At 44.8% G+C, this 23,639-nt stretch overlaps 2 protein-coding genes across 2 annotated transcripts in view; one reads left to right on the forward strand and one right to left on the reverse strand.

Annotated features, from left to right (window-relative positions):
• Positions 1 to 3,086: 3,086 nt before the first annotated feature.
• tfb2m (transcription factor B2, mitochondrial) lies at positions 3,087 to 16,012 on the reverse strand. The gene is made up of 9 exons (XM_017685779.2): positions 15,837 to 16,012; positions 14,203 to 14,653; positions 12,982 to 13,073; positions 12,303 to 12,456; positions 10,900 to 11,048; positions 8,205 to 8,294; positions 8,061 to 8,123; positions 6,736 to 6,887; positions 3,087 to 5,531 (listed from the first exon to the last, which is right to left on the reverse strand). Exons 2-9 carry the CDS (start codon positions 14,636 to 14,638, stop codon positions 5,339 to 5,341), a joined length of 1,329 nt encoding a protein of 442 aa, XP_017541268.2. The 5' UTR covers positions 14,639 to 14,653; positions 15,837 to 16,012; the 3' UTR covers positions 3,087 to 5,338.
• A 524-nt stretch (positions 16,013 to 16,536) lies between these two features.
• The window catches only part of smyd3 (SET and MYND domain containing 3), a 254,485-nt gene continuing 247,382 nt past the window's right edge, over positions 16,537 to 23,639 (forward strand). Inside the window, exon 1 of the mRNA XM_037541707.1 lies at positions 16,537 to 16,741. Coding sequence (XP_037397604.1) covers positions 16,548 to 16,741 — 194 coding nt within the window. The 5' untranslated portion in view covers positions 16,537 to 16,547. The remainder of the gene's footprint in view (positions 16,742 to 23,639) is intronic.

Genomic DNA, 23,639 nt, shown 5'->3' on the forward strand with positions numbered 1-23,639 from the left:
TTTCTGGGAAGGCTTTCCACAAGGGTTAGGAGTGTTTATGGGAATTTTTGAACGTTCTTCCAGAAGCACATTTGTGAGGTCAGACGCTGATGTTGGACGAGAAGGCCTGGCTCACAGTCTCCGCTCTAATTCATCCCAAAGGTGTCCTGTCGGGTCGAGGTCAGGACTCTGTGCAGGCCAGTCAAGTTCTTCCACACCAAACTGGCTCATCCGTGTCTTTATGGACCTGCTTTGTGCACTGGTGGGCAGTCATGTTGGAACAGGAAGGGGTCGTCCCCAAACTGTTCCCACAAAGTTGGGAGGGGGAAATTGTCCAAAATCTCTTGGTGCTGAAGCTTTAAGAGCTCCTTTCACTGGAACTAAGGGGCCGAGCCCAACTCCTGAAAAACACCCCACACCATGATCCCCCCTCCACCAAACTTTACACTCGGCACAATGCAGTCAGACAAGTACCGTCTCCTGGCAACCGCCAAACCCAGACTCGTCCATCAGATTTCCAGACGGAGAAGCGTGATTGGTCAGTCCAGAGAACACGTCTCCACAGCTCTAGAGTCCAGTGGCGGCGCTGTGGAATATTTAGTAGTGAGGAAATTTCATGACTGGACTTGCTGCACAGGTGGCGTCCGATCACGGTACCACGCTGGAATTCACTGAGCTCCTGAGAGCGACCCATTCTTTCACTAATGTCTGTAGAAGCAGTCTGCAGGCCGAGGGGCTCGGCTTTATACACCTGTGGCCACGGAAGTGACTGGAACACCTGAATTTACCTGAAGTATAGTGTGTATATACATAGAAAAGTGAGTACCCTCACATTTCTCTGACTATTCACCGCACAATGCATCAACTCGGTCTGCATGGCCGTCGACCCAGAAGGAAGCCTCTTCTGAAGCTGATGCACAAGAAAGCCCAGAAACAGTTCGCTGAAGACAAGCAGTCCAAGAACATGGATTACTGGATCCAGATGGTGTCCAGCATGTGTGGTGGCGTCCTGGTGAGGAGCACCAAGACCACTGCCTCTTGTCTACAGTCAAGCATGGTGGTGGAAGCATCAGGGTCTGGAGCTGCATGAGTGCTGCCGGCACTGGGGAGCTGCAGTTTATTGAGGGAAACATGAATTCCACCCTGTACTGTGACGTTCTGAAGGAGGAGCTCAAGGCGTCTAACATCCACCAGCTCCGTGACGTCATCATGGAGGAGTAGAAGAGGATTCCAGTAGTAGCCTGAGCAGCTCTGGTGAATTCCATGCCCAAGAGGGTTCCGGCAGTGCTAGATAATAATGGTGGACACACAGAATATTGACCCTCTGAGCCCAATCTGGACACGTCCACTGTGAGGTGGACTCACTTGTGCTGCCAGCTGTTTAGACATTAATGTCTGTGTGTTGTTCTTTTCAGAGGACAGTGAATCTGCACTGCTGGACAAGCTGCACACTGACCACTTTAACTTATATCAGAGCTTCAGTTCTACAGTGACGTCCCATCAGAAGATAGAATATCTGCAGAAACGTGAGGGGGGCGCTCACTTTAGTGAGATACAGTGTGTGTGTGTAATATCTAAAACATATTGTAATATTCAAGTATTTTGTTTGTAATACTAGTAAAAAATATACTTCATAAAATTAAAGATTTATTTTTTAATAATAGTAATAATAATAATAGTAATAATAACATAGAAATGCACCTCAAGATGCTCCAAAACAACGTGAATGAAATTAAAGCTTTAAAATGTTATTTCCTTAAAGTCAGTGTGAAGGTGAAACGTCATGTTATTAATCAATATTATTACCTGTTATTACCTTTAATTGAAGATGAATTACAGGAACAGGAGAATTTAGTCTTTTAAATGATGAATCGTGATTATTACAAGCAGGAACACAAACAAATAAAGTTTAGATCTCAGACTTTAAACGGTCAGACCATCTGACCACAATTATTTCTGCTGAAAACAGAGAAAAACACCACTTGTTGATGTTATTTTATTAGAAATCGCGTACATTCACATTTACACAGGAATATAAATTAATGAAAAAAGCCTATTTTTACAAAATACCTGACGTGACATAATTATATTGCTCCAATTACACTGATATAAATATTCATGATTGCACTGCTGTGTGAAAACGTGAGCACTGAGGTTCGTCGCGTCTGAACAAGCAGCAGGAGAGCCTCGTCTTCACTGATGAAGGGCGCCGAGACGTCACAGGTCATCGAACAGGTGAACAGGTGATCACATTTCACAGAAATCCACATTCGCTTCATCTCAGAGTCGTCACAGCCAACAAGCTACGAGTTCTCCACTGCAGTAAAACGGCCTGTACGGGTCTGCAGCCAGTGGGTAGAGAACCATGAGCACTCAAAGAACGCTTTGCATGGTGAAATGGTTCTTCAGATTGAAGGAGAACGTCTTGGTTCTATATAGCACCAAAGTGGCTTCTGCTATTGTTATGATGTCAAGCTCGTCACAGTAGCAGAACCTTTTTTGGTGCTTTACAGATCCAAGTAAAAGACACTCTCCATCTATCTGAAGAACCGTTTCAGCATGCAGAGTATGGTTCCATTTAAGTATGCAAATTGTTCTTTGAGTGCTCAAGGTTCTATAAAGAAGTCTTTTTATTTATTTATTTATTTTTAATAAGAGACAATATATCACAGGGCTGTGCGATATGACGATATGCTATTATTATTGCGATAAATTTCCTCACGATATTCCATTCGGAGTATTTGATGGGTACGCCCCGCACGTCTAGAACACGGCAGATACAGGAAAAGACTTTAGACTTCGATTTAGACCAAATATAAACAACCACCACCACCACCACCACCACCACCACCACCACCAGCAGCAGCAGCAGCAGCAGCGTAGGTTAAACGCATGAACTGAAGAACAGTAAGTGGCTGTTTAGACAGCGGCGTGGTGGGTGGCGCTGTCGCCTCACAGCGAGAAGGGTCAGGGTTCGGTTCCCCGGCCGGGTGACCAGGGTCCTCTCTGTGTGGAGTCTGCATGTTCTCCCCGTGTCTGTGTGGGTTCCTCCCACAGTCCAAAGACATGCAGTCAGGCCAACTGGACGCGCTACACTGCCCCTGGGTGTGAGTGACCTGTGTCTGTCTGTCTGCCCTGCGATGGACCAGCGACCTGTCCAGGGTGTATCCTGCCTTCTGCCCGATGAGCGCTGGGATCGGCTCCAGCACCCCCCGTGGCCCAGAGGGAGAAGCGGCCTGGAGGAGGATGTGTGATGTGGAACTGAATGAAATGAATCATTAAACGCAGCTCTACTGTTTTGCGCACGTGGTCCATCGTAAAAACGTCGTAGAGTATCGTGATGTTATATCTTTGCCATATCGCCCACCCTTAATGTATAATATACTGCAATATGCAAATGAGCCCTCTAACCAATAACCGCACGTGCTGTGATCATCTTAATCAATCACACGACCTTCTGATGATTTCATGTTTTCATGAAGTCTAAAATAACGCAGGCCAGTTTTTAAAGGAATTCTCCAGTATTCCTCAGCCTACACTCCCAAAATAAAAGGGTTCTGTGCCTGATGCCACGTCAGAACCACAAGAGCCTCTCAAGGAACCCTTCAAAATACAGTCAATGATCGTAAAGGAAACGTGTGAGTGTGAAGAACGTTTTAAAAGTCCTAAATAACGCAAAGGTTCTATCAAAAATCCTTACATTTGCATAGAATCTGTATGTACTCCCTCTAAAAGGGTTCTTTAATAAAGACAATGCTTGTACATAGAACAATAACCATGCATAGAACCATTTGAACTAAATGGTTCTCTGCATGGTGAGATGGTTCTTCTCTATGATGGAAAATCTGCTGTATACACTCTTGAAAAGGTGTTTCTTCAGGGGTTCTTTAGTAAAGACAACGGCTCCATGTAGAACCATAAGAACTCAAAGAACCATCTGCCTGCTTAATGGTTCTCTGAACGATGAAATTGTTTCATACAGCACCAAAAAGGGGTTTTCTACTGACACAAGCTTGACAGCGTAATGACAGCAGAACCCTTTGTGGTGCTGTATAGAACCATATACAACATACAGTATTTTCCATCAATCTGAAGAACCGTTTCACCATGCAGAGAACGACTTAAGCATGCAAACGCTGGATCTGTATAGAACCAATGTCTTTAGTAAGAACCATCTTTATGAGTTTTAAAGGAGCCTTACAAAACGGTTCTATAGAGCACCGAAAAGTGTTCATGGAGCCTTTTTATGGTACTATATGGAATCTTTTATGCTATGAGTATATGGGAAGGTTCTCTAAACCTTAAGAAGGTTCCCCACACTCGCAAATCTTACTTATATGCTGTGAACATCATCATTTGAAATGATCCATTCAGCCCATCGGCTTCTATTGTAAGTGAATTCTGACCAACTGGGTTCTGTTCGTTTCCAGGTTCAGGGAAATTACTGTCTGCAGTAGCTGAGCCTGTGGACGGATACGGGAAACAGACATTAGGCTGAAAAATGCCGGAACATTCCTTTAACTGTGCCACGAAACTGAGTGCGCTTCCATGCACTCAATAATCCAATCATAATCAGGTTTCTGCAGTTATCCGATTATTCTAACGGTCATGTAATCACCAAACTCCGATCTAGAAATGTGGTAAAGACGCTGGGGTCAGCTCAGTGATCAGATTTCCCAGTGCAGGTGAACTCTCCCTCCGCTTACTATCTGATTTATCAGTCTGCGAAATCAGACGGCGAAACACTGAATAAAGGGTTTAAATGTTCTTCATCTCCCGCATGACGTTTGTTCACGTTTTCAGGTTTTAGATTAGCCGCAGTGTGAAGTCTGAGTCTTACGTTACGTTTACGCCGCGTCTGATTCTGTGAGTTTATCGGCTCACGCGTCTGATTACTGTCTGACTCACGTAGACCTGGAGGTTCCCCATTACCTGGATAATCAAGCGCATGTAAACGTGTCGATTGGATTCCCGACCAAATCGGATTTTCTGCAGCGATCGGATGATTGAGTGCCTGTAGACGCACGGATTCCCCAGCATGTGTTTATTAACATTGAAAGCTGTCCCTTAACTGCGCTATGTAGCGTTATAACCTCCGTATGGAAACGTGCGCTTATCAGCCCTAAAGGTTTCTGTTATTAAATATTTAAACACGTTCTGGACGCTGAACCGAGCACACGCTACGCTAGCACAGGTGCTAACGCTCTTTGGATAAATATCACCCTAACGTTCCTCCAGCCAATCAGAGGGTCTAACTGGCGAATACCGCAGACGTGATAATGAGCATCTCGCATGCCTCAGAGTCTCCCTGGCTCCTTCTCCACGGTTTCCATGAGAACGGTGGGCGCACCCATGCGTGCTATGATCCGCAGCCGGTGTTCTTGGTGTTCTCCAGAACTTCGGAATAAAGCCAGCTCTGAGTGAACTGCTCCGATTTCTCCATCAGCTCGAACAGATGCTTGTACTGATCAGGATAAACCTGACCGGTCAGGACGTCCTCGCTCAGCCCAATCTGAGCCAGCAGGTCCTGACCGATGCCTGGACTCCACGAGCTGCAGAGAGAAGATCGAGAACATCAGCAGGACCTTTAAACAGCTGAAAATAGCTTGGAAGTGCAAAACATCTGCTTAGTTAACTGGTTCAGATGTAAACAGAGTTCTAGATAAACTGACCGAGTCAGATCTGTTCACAGTGGTGGTGATGGGAACCAGACGTCCCTCTAAAAGCTCCTACAGAAAGTTCCTACATGAACTGGTTCTGAATTCACTGCCTGATGACTGAGACGCTGTTTTATGAGAGTTTAGAGAACTTCAACTCCATTCTTGGTGGAGGGAGACATGCAGGGCGCTGTGCGGCAAAATAGTCCCCAAAGAAAACTCATTATTCCAGATTTTCCACTGTTTTCCATCATCAACATTCCATATAAGCTCAGAAGACTCGTGTAGGTTCTCTGGAGGTTCTGGATGGTGAATAAAGTGTCTATATCTGTGTTGTAGTCATGGCGACGCCTGGTTCCCATCACCACCACTGTAAAGACGTCTGAACCGTTTCACACCAGACCCTCAGAACCTCTGATTACACCTCACACTCTGGATTATGGAGGAATTCTAAAAAATGGTGGAATTCCCCTTTATGTTTTTACACTAGATATATATTTATAGGCGTCAATGACTATTACACAGTTCTAAGGAAGGGCTCTAGCTTGGACTGCTTGTTGAATTAGGTACAGTACAGGGCAGCCAATGAGAACAGGGCTCATTTACATATATCAGTCTTAAAGGCACAGTAACAAAAAAAACTGTTTAATTCTGATAGAGGTTGGAAAGCCGTTATATGAAAATGAATTAGGACTGAGTTTTTTCCAGTTATTAAACTGTGCTGGTCTGGTCACTCCATCTGACTGACCGTTTGCGCCGCCTTACTTTTCAGCATCTACTTAGACACCCGTAGAAACCTTTTGTCCTTCTACTTGAGGTTTTTTCACATAAATAAACCTTATAATCAGACATTTTCACTGAATCTGTGACCTTGAGGTGGCACCATGAAGGTTTTAACTTAAAATGAAAAAACTCAGAACAGTCAGTGAAAAACAGGCCAGCCTATATAATGTATATAATAATCAAGCGTTCTATCAGAAGCCTCGCCCTCCACCACAAGCCTCTCGACCCAAACCCTGGACCAATAATACTGATTTAGATTTCCTGTTACTGATAAATATCGACCGCAGATTTATTATGACCCCTATTTTTCACCTACTTGAGCTTATCAATGAGTTTTCCTCTCCTTTTAGCCAGGCACTGTTTGACCATCACGACCAGCGTGCTGCTGTTGAACGGAGTGACGGTCGGAGTGAACAAATCGGCTCGGGGAGTGATCCGCACCAGGCACAGGTGATCATTCGGCACCACCTACAGCAGCGGACAACAGACAAAAACACCCGCAAACAATTCCAGTCATTTAAACAGCTTTTTCCATCAGTGCCGCTTTGATTTCACACATATTTTATTTTATTTCTAAGTATTTTAACTTCTTTGCTCATTGCATTAATTCTTTATCTCACTCTTTCTCTGCGATGCTCACTGAGCTGCCATTTAATGTCTAAAAAGTGCTATTTAAGTAATTTGGTTATAACATATTATACACATCAATTACATCAATATGTTACAAAACCATAAGATACGTCACCGTAATGTTATCACTACTCGTGGATCTGGGCAATATGACTATATATATTCATATTGTGGTGAATTAAGTCACAATCCAGTCGAATAAGCTGTTCTGATCACATGGTGCTTATCGTCAGTGCCGGCTGCGTGATTCATCATACAGAGAGTAAAATGAGTCCGTTTAACCCATTTAATGAGAAATACTGAATAAAAGTCACTGCGTCCAGTTTTTACAGCTTGGCTCTTTTTTCTCTGTTCCAACTGATCACATTTCTGAAAGAATGAATATTATGATATCACGGATCACGAACATGTGAGATTATCACAATCACAATCGCCCAACTTTAATCACTCCTACTAGTATTTACTCCCTGAAAATCAAGCTTCCAAGACATCACTTGGGTGGTGGCTCATTCTCAGCACTGTGTGTTGTGCTGGTGTGAGTGGATCAGACACAGCTGTGCTGCTGGAGTTCTTTAAACACCTCAGTGTCACTGCTGGACTGAGAATAGTCCACCAACCAAAAGACCACTGATGAAGGACTGGAGGACGACCAGCACAAACTGTGCAGCAGCAGATGAGCTGTCGTCTCTGACTTTACATCTACAAGGTAGGAGTGTCTAATAGAGTGGACAGTGAGTGGACACAGTGTTTAAAAACTCCAGCAGCGCTTCTGTGTCTGATCCACTCGCACCAGCACAACACACACTAACATACCAACACCACCACGTCAGTGTTACTGCAGTGCTGAGAATGACCCCCCCACCCAAATAGTACCTGCTCTGTGGGGTCCTGTGGGGGACAGTGGAGCTGGTAAAGTGGACAGTGAGTGTAGAAACAAGGAGGTGGAGTTTATGAAGTGGTCAGTTGGCGAATATGTTAAGCGTATGAGTGTTAAGTATGACGTCCACTCACGGTGCTTTTGGGAATGCTCAGCCCACCGTTCCTCGATGTGGTAACGAAGGAGGACCACGGCTCCTGGAGATTCAGAGGAAAGAGAGAACCATTATTTTCTGGCCAGCTGTAAGTTTCTACGACTCTGACCGTCGCGTGGCTGACCTGGTGCAGCAGCTCGATGTTGCAGGACATCTGGAAGAGCGCGCTCACGGCCTGGTAGCTTTTATTGTTCCCAGGCTGGGCCACCAGCTTCTGTAACACACACACACACACACACACACACACACACACACACACTTCGATTTACCTATTTATTCTTTGTTGAATTATATTTCTAATATTGTTGTTCTATCAAACACGCTATCTATCTGCCAAAACACCATCTTAACAAGATATTTAAATGAAATATGACATATTTAGATTTTATAAAAACGGATCTGTGGAAACTCATTCCTGCCACTTCATTAAAAAATCCAGCACCTAATTAAAACTGCAATTTTGAGATATGAAGTCATTCATTTAAGATGTTTTCTTACTATTTTGAGAACCCAAGTCATTTTGCTGAAAAACGTGTTTTTGAGAAGTTTAATGCCTTCGAGATACAAATGTAAACAAATATATAACAAAGTAACAAAAAACTTATCTCAGAATAATGAGACAGTGTCTCAAAATAAGACTTAGTATCTCAGAATAATGAGACAGTGTCTCAAAATAAGACTTAGTATCTCAGAATAATGAGACAGTGTCTCAAAATAAGACTTAGTATCTCAGAATAATGAGACAGTGTCTCAAAATAAGACTTAGTATCTCAGAATAATGAGACAGTGTCTCAAAATAAGACTTAGTATCTCAGAATAATGAGACAGTGTCTCAAAATAAGACTTGGTATCTCAGAATAATGAGACAGTGTCTCAAAATAAGACTTAGTATCTCAGAATAATGAGACAGTATCTCAGAATAATGAGACAGTGTCTCAAAATAAGACTTGGTATCTCAGAATAATGAGACAGTGTCTCAAAATAAGACTTAGTATCTCAGAATAATGAGACAGTATCTCAGAATAATGAGACAGTATCTCAAAATAAGACTTAGTATCTCAGAATAATGAGACAGTGTCTCAAAATAAGACTTAGTATCTCAGAATAATGAGACAGTATCTCAGAATAATGAGACAGTATCTCAAAATAAGACTTAGTATCTCAGAATAATGAGACAGTGTCTCAAAATAAGACTTAGTATCTCAGAATAATGAGACAGTATCTCAGAATAATGAGACAGTATCTCAAAATAAGACTTAGTATCTCAGAATAATGAGACAGTGTCTCAAAATAAGACTTAGTATCTCAGAATAATGAGACAGTGTCTCAAAATAAGACTTAGTATCTCAGAATAATGAGACAGTGTCTCAAAATAAGACTTGGTATCTCAGAATAATGAGACAGTGTCTCAAAATAAGACTTAGTATCTCAGAATAATGAGACAGTATCTCAGAATAATGAGACAGTGTCTCAAAATAAGACTTGGTATCTCAGAATAATGAGACAGTGTCTCAAAATAAGACTTAGTATCTCAGAATAATGAGACAGTATCTCAGAATAATGAGACAGTATCTCAAAATAAGACTTAGTATCTCAGAATAATGAGACAGTGTCTCAAAATAAGACTTAGTATCTCAGAATAATGAGACAGTATCTCAGAATAATGAGACAGTATCTCAAAATAAGACTTAGTATCTCAGAATAATGAGACAGTGTCTCAAAATAAGACTTAGTATCTCAGAATAATGAGACAGTATCTCAGAATAATGAGACAGTATCTCAAAATAAGACTTAGTATCTCAGAATAATGAGACAGTGTCTCAAAATAAGACTTAGTATCTCAGAATAATGAGACAGTGTCTCAAAATAAGACTTAGTATCTCAGAATAATGAGACAGTGTCTCAAAATAAGACTTGGTATCTCAGAATAATGAGACAGTGTCTCAAAATAAGACTTAGTATCTCAGAATAATGAGACAGTATCTCAGAATAATGAGACAGTGTCTCAAAATAAGACTTGGTATCTCAGAATAATGAGACAGTGTCTCAAAATAAGACTTAGTATCTCAGAATAATGAGACAGTATCTCAGAATAAGACTTAGTATCTCAGAATAATGAGACAGTGTCTCAGAATAAGACTTAGTATCTCAGAATAATGAGACAGTATCTCAGAATAAGACTTAGTATCTCCGAATAATGAGACAGTGTCTCAAAATAAGACTTGGTATCTCAGAATAATGAGACAGTGTCTCAAAATAAGACTTAGTATCTCAGAATAATGAGACAGTATCTCAGAATAAGACTTAGTATCTCAGAATAATGAGACAGTGTCTCAGAATAAGACTTAGTATCTCAGAATAATGAGACAGTATCTCAGAATAAGACTTAGTATCTCAGAATAATGAGACAGTATCTCAGAATAAGACTTAGTATCTCAAATAATGAGACAGTATCTCAGAATAAGACTTAGTATCTCAGAATAATGAGACAGTATCTCAGAATAAGACTTAGTATGTCAGAATAATGAGACAGTATCTCAAAATAAGACTTAGTATCTCAGAATAATGAGACAGTATCTCAAAATAAGACGTAGTATCTTGGTATAGAGATTATATAGAGGCGCTATCTCAGAAAAATGGCCTAGTAATTCACTTAATAGTGAAAAAGTAACAATTAGGCGCCAGACCTTTTTAATCATAAGCGGCAGAAATCAGCTTCCATACTTATCCAGAAATGGGCAGTGCTGGGGCAGAAGGTCACAGGTCACTACTGACCAGTAATCTGCATATAAAGGCTGAGGCCTCCGTCAAAAACTCACCGAGTAGTTTTTCTCGCTGATGAACATGATCAGCTCCACGCGTCCGTAGCGGAAGATGGACAGGCGTTCGAACAGAGCGTAGACGAGCTTCCACAGCATGTTCCTCTCGTTCCTCTGGGAGAAAATCCCCACCACCTTCACCGGAACATCTGCTCAGAGACACACGACGACTGTACCTCAACTTCAGAGCTCAAACTACATCGCCCATTTAAAATCCGCTGAGACGACACATCACCATCCATAATGCAGCTTCAGCGGACAGCCAGCCCAAAACAGCTGCAGTAAAGGGGGAACTGGCCAGCCGGGCTCGCCACCTTACCCCCCTCCACCAAAGGCCTTCAGAACAAGAGTCCCGGACCAGCGAAGAACACGGCGCCAAACTACACTCAACCAAAAGCAAGAAAGTTATCTGACACTAAATACAACCCGGCACAAAATGTAATAACTAAACAAAACGTCAACATGTTTTTGCTCTTGTGAGCTTATATAACTAATAAATATATATTTATTTGGTTTTGTAGTGTTTGTAGAAGAAGCTGTTGAGGCGATGCGATGCCGACCGTTTCTCAGCCCTTCAGGGCACAGAAAGGTGCTCTCGGTTCTGACGCCGGCAGTTTTCAGGGTTTCAGGCGATGCTTTTGTAATTCTGGCTCTTCATTTAAAGACGGCGTAAAAGGAGGTTAGACTTTAAAAACGTCTACGCATCTGGCCGCAGACTGGCCGCAGACTGGCCGCAGACTGGCCGCACTATTCCAACGGTAACCTACCGCGTCTCATACGTCATCATCGCGAAATGTGCCAGCTTCATCGGACATCGCGTTTTATATCAGTATCCTGGTGCCCCACAGGCACAGCGCTCACTAAACTGCACTGGAAACCAAAACTGACTGGACAAAGTGTAGCAAAAACGTGAACCTCGGTTCCGTAACGTTTTACAGTTACGGGAGGAGAACACTATTACTATCCTGTTTGTTCTCTGAGTGGATGATCTCTCTATTCAAACAGAAGAACCCACCGAACTGACCACACGCCAACATCAGACGCAGGCTATAAAGAACCATGAACAGTCAAAGAACCCTTTGCATGATTTAATTGGTCTTTGACCAATTAATTGGTCTTCATCATGAAATAGAACCCATAGAACCCAATCGGAGTCCAGGACAGGGAGACAGACCACACAGGTGATGACGACAGGAGGCAGAGTTCTTTAGAGCGCTCGCTAAACTAACCGGACGTACACAGAGTAACAAAAACGTGAACCTCGGTTCTGAACTTGAGTGAAAACAGCCCAACGCTGCTGCACGTGAGAACACGTTATAGCTGCAGTTCTGCAGACAGGGGGCGGAACGCTGGACCGGTCATCGCCATCACGGCTTTTATCCTTTCAGTTCTCCGGCACTGACCTGCTGTCCAGGGCACCTCGGAGATGCCGAGATCCGTGAAGAGTTTCTCCGAGTACATGGCTGGGGGCTTCATGCTGCCGTGGCCGATGGGGTCCAGCTTAAAGAAGTCACAGTGGACCACCTCCAGCTGGCCGTCCAGATTGTTCTCCAGAGCCTGGAACACCAGTACAGAGGTGAAGGGGTAGAAATGTCGCCACCTGCAGGAGGCGATTCTCCTGCACTGATTTACAGTTAAAGAGCTCGCAGTGTGCTTCACTACTGAGTGAACAGCGCCTCCTGTTGTCTTACTGCGTTCACTGCGTTTTATTACACACAACAACAAACTGAAGCAAAATCACTGTTTCACAACGGACCGGATCACGTTCTGAAGAACCTCAGCTCAGCTGAATTATCACTCTTAAAAAAGACGGTTCTTCAGAGTGATGGAGCACAGAACTGGTCCTAAACAGAACCTTACAGAAAAATATGGAACCAAAAAGGGTCTTCTATAGTTATAAGCCTGACATCGTAACAACTGCAGAACCCTTTTTGGTGCTATAGAACCATTCACAACACATTCTCCACCAATCTTACTTAGTGTTCACGGTTCTATACAGAACCAAGTGTCTTTACTAAAGAACCCTTGAAGGACCATCTTTTTTAAGATAAATATCGTGCTAGAGTCAGAGTCCTCTCTCACCTGCAGGTCAGGTAGGAAGGCTTTATCGCTCTCTAGCGCCACCACTCTCTGAGCGCCGCAGTTCAGCAGCGTGCGGGTCAGCACTCCAGGACCTGCGGGACGAATAACGGCCCACGGGATCAGTGAAAAAACAGCAGAGGAACTGTGAATAATCAGAGATCAGCGGCAGAAAACAACTGTGGACGGAAGTAAAGAGGAACGTTTCCAAAGGAACGTCGAGCTTCACACGGAAGAAGCAGAGGAGAACGCTAAAAACCAGGTTCATCAAAACGACCAAATTCACTTTAGCACAAAAAGAACTTTAGGGCTGAAGTTCTAGACTGAGGAACGTCCTGTTACGCAATCATTCACTGCTCTATACTCTTAAAATGGTTCTTCAAGGGTTCTTTAAAGTAAAACAAATGCTTTTATGTAGAACCACGAACACTCAAAGAACCCTTCGCATGATTAAATTGGTCTTTGCATCATGAAAGGGTTCTTACCTGATTAATGCGGAACGTGCTGTAGAGGGTTCTAAATACAGTCTTTTTGAAAATGGTGCTGTACAGCACATAGAAGAACCCCTTTGGGTGCTACACTAAACCCTCTTTAAGAACGTTTTATTTGGAACCATGTAGAGCACATTCATGCGTTCTCCATCATTCTGAACCCTTTCATGATGCAAAGGGTTCTTTGAGTGTTGACAGTCATATACAGAACCATTTTCTTTCCTAAAGAACCCATGAGGAACCATCTTCAGGACAATTCTTAAGAAGTGGCAATGCACCTTTGCCTAAAGAACATTTCAACAGATGGTTCTTTAAAGAAGACTGCATATAAAAAGAACCACTACATTTACATTTAGAGAACCTACACGAGTCTTCTGAGCTTATATGGAATGTTGATGATGGAAAACAGTGGAAAATCTGGAATAATGAGTTTTCTTTGGGGACTATTTTGCCGCACAGCGCCCTGCATGTCTCCCTCCACCATGAATGGAGTTGAAGAGGGGGACGTCTGGTTCCCATCACCACCACTGTGAATGGCTCTGACTCGGTAAGATTATCTAGAACAGTGTTTCACACCAAACCGCTCAGAACCGCTCTGTTTACATCTGAACGAGTTAATTATGCAGGAATTTTGAATATTCAGTGGATTAATGAATAAGGTTTGTGGTGAGGGATGATTTAGGTGTATGTTTAGCACCACACCAATTGGTACCATATTACTGCCAGAACACACCTGGATTACACTCGAAGATGACCGCTTTGCCGTCCTCTATGTCCTGTGACAGGTGCTCGGCCACTAGTTTGGCCAGGCTGGGGTCTATGATGAACCTCCTCAGGTGTTTACAGGCGAGCGCTTTGCGTGTGTTTTCCTCCACCTCTCCCAGGTCCAGCAGGTCGTACCTGCAGAGGGGTCGGCGCTGACCCTGCAGGGACACGGCCACTGCCGACAGGTTCCTCTGAGCGCTGCCCACTGATGGACAGGTCCTCTCGGTCTTCACCCCGCCTGCCGGAACCTTCATCTGACCCATGGAGAACGAGTCCAGAGAGCAAACCCGAGACGAAGAGGAGAACACTCTGACCGCCTGGGCGAGCGCTGGAGTGGACCGGGCCGAAACATGCATGCTCCGCACGGCCAGAACCAGAAACCTGCATCCACCACACAACGCCATGCTGAGCTGCAGGTCCTGGAAGGAGAACAAAAACAGTTCCACCAATTGCATAATTAAGAGGTTCAGATGTAATCAGAGCCGTTCTGGAGAGTGGTTTGGTGTGAAACGCTCTGTTCTAGATAAACTGACCGAGTCAGAGCTCCTCACAGTGGTGGTGATGGGAACCAGACGTTCCTCTAAAAGCTCCTACAGAAAGTTCCTACATGAACTGGTTCTGAATTCACTGCCTGATGACTGAGATGCTGTTTTATGAGAGTTTAGAGAACTTCAACTCCATTCATGGTGGAGGGAGACATGCAGGGCGCTGTGCGGCAAAATAGTCCCCAAAGAAAACTCATTATTCCAGATTTTCCACCGTTTTCCATCATCAGCATTCCATATAAGCTCAGAAGACTCGTGTAGGTTCTCTGGTGGTTCTGGATGGTAAATAAAGTGTCTATATCTGTGTTGTAGTCATGGCGACGCCTGGTTCCCATCACCACCACTGTAAAGACGTCTGAACCGTTTAACACCAAACCCTCTGAACCTCTCTGAACGACTTTGAGCCGAAATTTCGACAAATGGGTGGAATTTCCCTTTAATGGTGGTATTTATGAAAAGTGACTGTTCGCCGTGTTTGAACCCCTCTGGGTGTGTGTGTGTGTGTGTGTGTGTGTGTGTCTGTACTGTCTGTGCAGCTGACGCTAAATTGACATAATGAGAAAATTCTGATGAGCATGACATCAAAGATAAGATTATTGATTATCTGATCAATAATCAATTACACTATAAAATCATAATGATAAAAGAAGGCGGATCAGACTAATGATCAGACTAATGATGACGAGACTAAGGCTCAGACTAATGATGACAAGACTAAGGATCAGACTAAGGCTCAGACTAATGATCAGACTAATGATGACAAGACTAAGGATCAGACTAAGGCTCAGACTAATGATCAGACTAATGATGACAAGACTAAGGATCAGACTAATGATCAGACTAATGATGACAAGACTAAGGATCAGACTAATGATCAGACTAATGATGACAAGACTAAGGATCAGACTAAGGATCAGACTAATGATCAGACTAATGATGACAAGACTAAGGATCAGACTAAGGATCAGACTAATGATCAGACTAATGATTAGCGTTTACACGGTAATCATGCTGATCAGTCTGCTGACAGGTGATGAGAGCGCGAGACTGCACGCACCTGGTGATGATCACCGGCTGAGCGGACAGGTGATGGTGATGATGGTGAAGGTCTCTCCGCGTGCGTCTGCCTCTCGGTGCGCGTGCACACCGCCGTCTGCTGTGACCCTCGGTCCAGGCGCGCGCTCACTGCGTCACTCTCGGGCGACGCAACGGTGGGCGTTACAAAATAAAAGCTCCCAAAACATTTGTCGTCATGGAAGCCCTTTCCCGCCACTAAAAACGAAACAATAATAATAATAATAATCATCATCATCATCATCTCAATACTTATAAAATATTGTTTATGATTTTGAGATGAAAGTATACACAGTACAATATACATATATACATATACACACACACACACACACACACACACACACATATATATATATATAATTGCTGTAACGTGTTCCAATTATTTGATCATTAATTTGTTTTTATTATTACTCCATTCATTGTATAAATGTTTCTCCCCATCTTCTTCTCTTAGGTCTCACCAAGCCTTCTCAATCAATCAAATCAATCGATCAATCAAGCACTCAGTCAATCAAATACTGTGCTAAACGGACCACCCATAGAGGGGAAACTACACTCGAGACCCTCGGAGCGTCTTTATCACAGCGTTTGTTGAAGAGCCGCACGAATAACAATCGAGCGCAGTCTGGGCTTTTCAGAGGCTTTTATTTTGAAATTCCGAACTCCGCGAGCGCCTCTGCTGTTCCTGAACATGATGGCGGCGCACGCGGAGAGGTTTCTTACTGCACGGGCGGGAAACGGGCTGCGCGCGGTCGGTGAGATCAAAGCGGGAGCGGCGATTCGGCTCCGAGAGATCAAAGGCGGCGACGCCCAGAGCAGCGCGCCCTTCGCCTTCTGCGTCGCGAGGAAGTTCCTGCAGAGCGCGTGCCACAACTGCGTCCGCACGTGAGTTTATTACATAAACAATCACACAGCGCCTCCTGCTGGAGGACCGGGTTTACCGGCCACTACCTGGCCACTTTATTAGAAACACCCACCTTGTACTTCCACTAACTGGCCACTTTATCAGAAACACCCACATTGTGCTTCCACTAACTGGCCACTTTATTAGAAACACCCGCCTTGTGCTTCCACTAACTGGCCACTTTATTAGAAACACCCGTCTTGTACTTCCACTAACTGGCCACTTTATTAGAAACACCCACCTTGTGCTTCCACTCACTGGCCACTTTATTAGAAACACCCACCTTGTGCTTCCACTAACTGGCCACTTTATTAGAAACACCCACCTTGTGCTTCCACTAACTGGCCACTTTATTAGAAACACCCACCTTGTGCTTCCACTCACTGGCCACTTTATTAGAAACACCCACCTTGTGCTTCCACTCACTGGCCACTTTATTAGAAACACCCACCTTGTGCTTCCACTAACTGGCCACTTTATTAGAAACACCCACCTTGTGCTTCCACTAACTGGCCACTTTATTAGAAACACCCACCTTGTGCTTCCACTCACTGGCCACTTTATTAGAAACACCCACCTTGTGCTTCCACTCACTGGCCACTTTATTAGAAACACCCACCTTGTGCTTCCACTAACTGGCCACTTTATTAGAAACACCCACCTTGTGCTTCCACTAACTGGCCACTTTATTAGAAACACCTACCTTGTACTTCCACTAACTGGCCACTTTATTAGAAACACCCACCTTGTGCTTCCACTCACTGGCCACTTTATTAGAAACACCCACCTTGTGCTTCCACTCACTGGCCACTTTATTAGAAACACCCACCTTGTGCTTCCACTAACTGGCCACTTTATTAGAATATCAACAGGCTAAGCAGTGCTGTGTTGTGTAAATGTGATTCTCCACTCTGGCCACTGGGTGGTGCTGTTGCTCTTCATGTGCTCTGTGCTCTGTCCCACCCTCTGTGTGAAATAAGGTGTGGTTGTGATTTATAGGGTTGCCAGAGAGTGAGTGCTGCAGTTTTGAGAGGGTAAACATTTGCGTGTGGTGTTTATAAATCTATTTTGAGTGAATGATCGCTGTCAGCTTTATTAATTACGCGTTTTAATAAATCAGAAGCCGTTGTTTGTTCAGGACAGTGCTCATGCAGAGCGCCTCAAAGGCAGCGTTGTGTTTAGCTTTAGTAGGTTTGTTTTTAGTAATGGAGAGACACCCCACCAATTAGCATAACACCAGTTTGCACCATGCTAATCGCGTTTGAGCTTCCACAACCTCATCGGACTTCTTTGATCAGTAACCATGACTTAAACTGCCTGAATACAATACAAACAACGTCTGGGAACCCACGGGGGTTCGTTCACATCCAGGCTCAGTGAATCTGATTGTTTATCAGCTTCTGTCTCTGGTGGTTTTAACTAACTACAGCTGCAGCGCTGCTCTGCCTCAGGGTGGCGCTGCAGCAGACCGGTTCACCCAGTCGGTCCTTCATAGCCTAGAAACCGTAACTCAGCCCGGATTCCTCTGAAACACTTTCCAGTGAGCTGCAGCAGATCTGAAAACCGGAAAACTCGCCCAGTTTCCCAAGAGTTTGGAGTGAAGAGCGACTGTTCCTCATTCCTCACAGTAGCCCCGTTTGCTTGCAACTGAATTATCCGTTAATAATCTAACTAATAGCTATATCGGAATAGAATGCGCCCATGTAAACACCTCAGTCGGAATAGTCTAGTCTGATTAAGGCCATTCAGAATACAGTTTCTATCTGATTGATCAAGGTGTGTGATCCTGTAAACAGTCCATTAAATAGTTGAATAATATCCGTGTAAACACCTGTATCCGATTACATTCCCTATCGGAAAGTTTAAGTCCGTTCTGCAGGTGCGTCGTGTCAGTCAGTTACTGTGAGGAAGAGCGCAGAACAGCGACTCTACAGAAGAGGAGACGATAAAACAGACATGTACTGATGTTGACGCCTCAGCGCCGCTGTGGAGGGAGTCAGGAGGCGGACCCCCTGTTTCAGCGCAGTTTTCCCTCCTCGCTGCTCTCTAGCGGACACTGCGGTCACAGTGTTGGTAGGATTTGTTAATGTAGCTCTGCTGCCTCTGAAAAATAATTATTGTGATGTTGTTTATCAAACAAGTTGCTTGAAGTATCGCAGAATAGCTCTGCGTCAAAACGTGAAAACAGTCCCGTTTGGTTTTTGGTCGGGTCGGGAACGTCATGACGCGTCTCTTCCGTTGGCAGCAGGTTAAATCGTGCCAGAGAATCCGAGAAATCACAGGTTTCAGGTTGTTCTGTTATCTGATCTCCACACTGAGGGGGGATTTCCAGTGAGCTGATTGGCTCTTTTTCTTGAAGGGCGGGACTTTCCCCACAAACAGACACCGTGTTGAGTGTTATGAGCTTCTCTCTTCACGCTTCAGGCGGCGATCGTCTCTCCACCTCTTTATCGTCTCTTAACATTAAATTAACAACTTTTATTACTGACAAAGTCAACAAGTCCCCTGTAATTCAGTGTTTTGAGATCTACATATCCGTACTTATGTTAAAGCATTGTGGCGTTGTTCTTCATCTTCATCTTCATCTTTATCTGCTGCATCTGTAGGGTTCAGTCTGTTACCACCTTCTGCTTGACCACCTTTAATGAGGTACGAACTGCTGCGTCTGATTAATGAAACTTTCACATGACGTTAAAACGAGTGAAGATTTGAGCGCAATTAGTTTGTGCATGAAATTAAGTGCCAGCCTGCCCGCACCTCATTTACATATAATTTGCATGAAGCACGCCCTAATTTATGCAGGTGTTTTGGTGGGGAGACAGTAAAGTGACAGCGCTCGTGAGTCAATGGCTGTGCTGGTAGGCGGAGTTTGAGGTGGAGTGGTGAGTGCACTGCTCCCCCTGCTGACCAACTTTATACTGTTAAAATTCTGACCACTGGAGAGAAGAAAATTAGAAATTTAGTGAAAATGTGACTTTGAGTCGTGTTTAGAACGGTTCCCTTTACCATGTCAGTTGGTCTGACCTCAGGAGAACCATGAAAATGTGCAATTAATATAACAACATGTGTTTATTTGAAAAACAATGTTTAATGTTTCATTTGAAATTAGTCTGAGCAGTCGGGTGGATCAGCCAGACCAGCACACTTTAATACCTGAAACAGACAGTTAAAAGATGTGAACACTCACTATATTTAATACAGAGATACGAAGGAAAACGTGTAGATATGGAAATGCACATCCTGACTGGACTAAACCTCCTGAATCCTGTCCTGACTCCTGTTTGAGGCCCGTTTCTCTGGTTCTGAGGCGGCTGAGTCAGGCAGCGTAGTTCACTACCAGCATAATGAGCTCCATTTATTCCTACTGTAAAACGCGGCGTTCACTGCTCACCGTTTATCAGTCTTTAGCTCTGTCTGAGCTTTTTTACGTCAGTATCAGCAGCTTAACTCACATTTTAACACTATTTTAATGACGTGTTTACGTTTCAGCTGTGTGTGTGTGTGTGTGTGTGTGTGTGTGTGTGTGTGTTTATGGTCGGTTGCCAGGAAACAGACATGACAGCTGATTGTCGGCTTTGATGGAGCAGGTTAAGATTTCCTAACCGGAGATCAGATGCTGTAAGATTAGATTCCTAAAAGATCAGATCTGATTCTGTCGTTATGAATTTGTGAAAAATCTTATCTTGACCCATCAGATCTGAACTTACGACTAAAGATGGATAAAAGACACACCTAACAACCACCTGGAAGAGCTGGTCGACCCCAAAACTGCCCCCATCTGATAAACAGCACTAAAAGCTTCCGCTCTGGGAGAAAGTCACCGGATTGGAGGCCGTAGTGAAGGTAAAGAGAGACTCCCTGAACGCAGAAACGGCTGATAGTAGGTTGAGCTGTTGAGGATTCTGGGTGATTTTCCGTTAAAAGTGTGTTTTGCTTCTTTTTCTAAAGAGCGGCAGTTCGGAATAAGATGAACAAAGGGGTCTCTGACCTTTTCTCATGGCCGTATATGAAATGGCAGTGTGACGCATTGGGAATCTGTCAGTATTCCGTTGTTTTGTCACAGTTTCCTACAGTAAGTCCTGATCAGAGAGCACTGGGCTCTGTTTAGTGTGATGGAGTTTATGTAACAGATAAGAGTTAAAAATAGCAGCTGCCTCTTAAATCGTGCGTGTCCAACATCACAGTAACTCGCAGGAAAACAGGAACGCGCTCCGTGTGAGACACGATGGTGAAGGAACTTTGGGATTCAGGTTTAAATGGAATATGTAAATTTTGCTGACGGCAGTGTTGAGCAGTGTTTATCTGTATCTTTTCCGCTGATGAGGAGATGCAGCCAACATTCGTCTTCAGTGATGACTGTGAATTCCATGTTTTCCTGAACAGTGATTTATTGAGCTTGTAAGCTCGGAGTGGTGGTGTGATGGAATTTTGTCAGGCCACAGTTTATTTTTTGACAATTTTTTCAGGCCACAGTCACGTTTGAGTGCCGTTTTGTCAAGTTCTTGCAATATTTTGTGGGGTTTAAGCGGAGTTTTTTCACTGTCAGCTTTAGATGGAATTTTTTCGGGTTCATCTGGAATTTTTTCGTGTGCAGATGGAATTTTGTTTGAGTTAGGATTAAAACTGTCGAGCCACTCTTGGGTTGAATGGGAGTTTTGTCAGTTTATTTTTGGATAGAATTCTTCTTGGGCTGTGGACAGGTAGGGGCGGAGTTTTGTTGGGCTGCTGACAGGTAGGGGCGGAGTTTTGTTGGGCTGCGGACAGGTAGGGGCGGAGTTTTGTTGGGCTGCGGACAGGTAGGGGCGGAGTTTTGTTGGGCTGCGGACAGGTAGGGGCGGAGTTTTGTTGGGCTGCGGACAGGTAGGGGCGGAGTTTTGTTGGGCTGCGGACAGGTAGGGGTGGAGTTTTGTTGGGCTGTGGACAGGTAGGGGTGGAGTTTTGTTGGGCTGTGGACAGGTAGGGTGGAATTTTATTGGGCTTCGGACAGGTAGGGGCGGAGTTTTGTTGGGCTGCGGATAGGTAGGGGCGGAGTTTTGTTGGGCTGTGGACAGGTAGGGTGGAATTTTATTGGGCTTCGGACAGGTAGGGGCGGAGTTTTGTTGGGCTGAGGACATGTAGGGGCGGAGTTTTGTTGGGCTGCGGACAGGTAGGGGCGGAGTTTTGTTGGGCTGCGGACAGGTAGGGGCGGAGTTTTGTTGGGCTGCGGACAGGTAGGGGCGGGGTTTTGTTGGGCTGCGGACAGGTAGGGGCGGAGTTTTGTTGGGCTGCGGACAGGTAGGGGCGGGGTTTTGTTGGGCTGCGGACCGGTAGGGGCGGAGTTTTGTTGGGCTGCGGACAGGTAGGGGTGGAGTTTTGTTGGGCTGTGGACCGGTAGGGGCGGAGTTTTGTTGGGCTGCGGACAGGTAGGGGCGGAGTTTTGTTGGGCTGCGGACAGGTAGGGGTGGAGTTTTGTTGGGCTGTGGACCGGTAGGGGCGGAGTTTTGTTGGGCTGCTGACAGGTAGGGGCGGGGTTTTGTTGGGCTGCGGACAGGTAGGGGCGGAGTTTTGGGCTACGGTTGTGTTCGGGCTGCATTTCTGCATTTTGTCAAGTTCTTCCAGAAATTTGAGTTTTGTCACACTACTGTCAGTTCTGCTCCACAAAATTCTGGAAGAACCTGACAAAATGCAGAAGTGCAGCCCGAAATTCTGGATGGAATTTTGTGGAGTCCATCTGGTATTTTCTCAGGTCTGGATGCAGTTTTGAGTTCAGGTGGAATTTTCAGGTGGAAAGTTGGGTTGAGACAGAATTTTGTCAGGCTACAGTCAGACAGAGATGGAATTTTGTCAGGATCAGATGGAATTTTGTAGAGTTTGTGAAGTTGTCTTTTCCATCCGCCATCCTGTTTTCGTCTTCTCTGTTTCCTGAAAGGTACTGTTTTCCCTCTGAGAGTAGAATCTTGCAGGCTGGCTCTCCGCAGACTGACTATTTGTGGTGATATTTGTCCTGAGATTGAACGATTCCGGGCTTCGGCCACCGATTCCCTGCTGAGTTTTGTGCTGCCATCTGCTTTCTTCAATCTGGCAGCGTGAAAGGCTGTTCATCATTTTTCAGGTGTGTCATTATTGCCTCCCACACAAAGCTTTTCCAAGAGCGGCCTTGAGAGTGAGAGTGAGAGGGAGAGAGTGAGAGGGAGAGAGTGAGAGGGAGAGAGTGAGAGAGTGAGAGGGAGAGAGTGAGAGGGAGAGAGTGAGAGGGAGAGAGACAGAGGGAGAGTGAGAGATGGGGAGAATGATGGGGGGAGAGAGAGAGAGAGAGGGCGTGAGGATGAGGGAGTGAGGGGTGAGGGAGAGAGTGAGAGGGAGAGAGACAGAGAGAGACAGAGAGAGACAGAGAGAGACATGGGGAGAATGATGGGGGGAGAGAGAGAGGGAGTAAGGGTGAGGGAGAGAGAGGGCGTGAGGATGAGGGAGTGAGGGGTGAGGGAGAGAGTTGGAGGGAGAGGGATCATGAGAGAGGGAGTGATGGGGAGAGGGAGAGTGAGGGTGAGGGTCAGAGACAGAGAGACAGACAGACAGAGAGACAGACAGACAGAGAGAGCTGTATCCTCGGTCCTGCTGCTCTGTTGGCTCGTATGCAGCATTCAGTCATCAGGCGCTCACCTGGGAACGTCGTGTGGATGACAGGAAATGCCACGAAACATGATTCCAAAAAGTGCGCGTTAAGGAGAAGACGTAAGCGTCTCTGCAGATGTGGAAGGTGGCTCTGCCCTCGCCCCGCTCACGATTCTGTAGCCACGTTATACAAAATACATTCTCCACGTGTTTAGCCACAGCCATTCCCGCCGTGGCGTGGAGTGTTCCTGCAGACGGTCTGTAGCGGAATTATTGGTACGAAGATTA

This window comes from Pygocentrus nattereri, chromosome 10 (genome assembly GCF_015220715.1).
Source record: "Pygocentrus nattereri isolate fPygNat1 chromosome 10, fPygNat1.pri, whole genome shotgun sequence".
Lineage (NCBI taxonomy): Eukaryota > Metazoa > Chordata > Actinopteri > Characiformes > Serrasalmidae > Pygocentrus > Pygocentrus nattereri.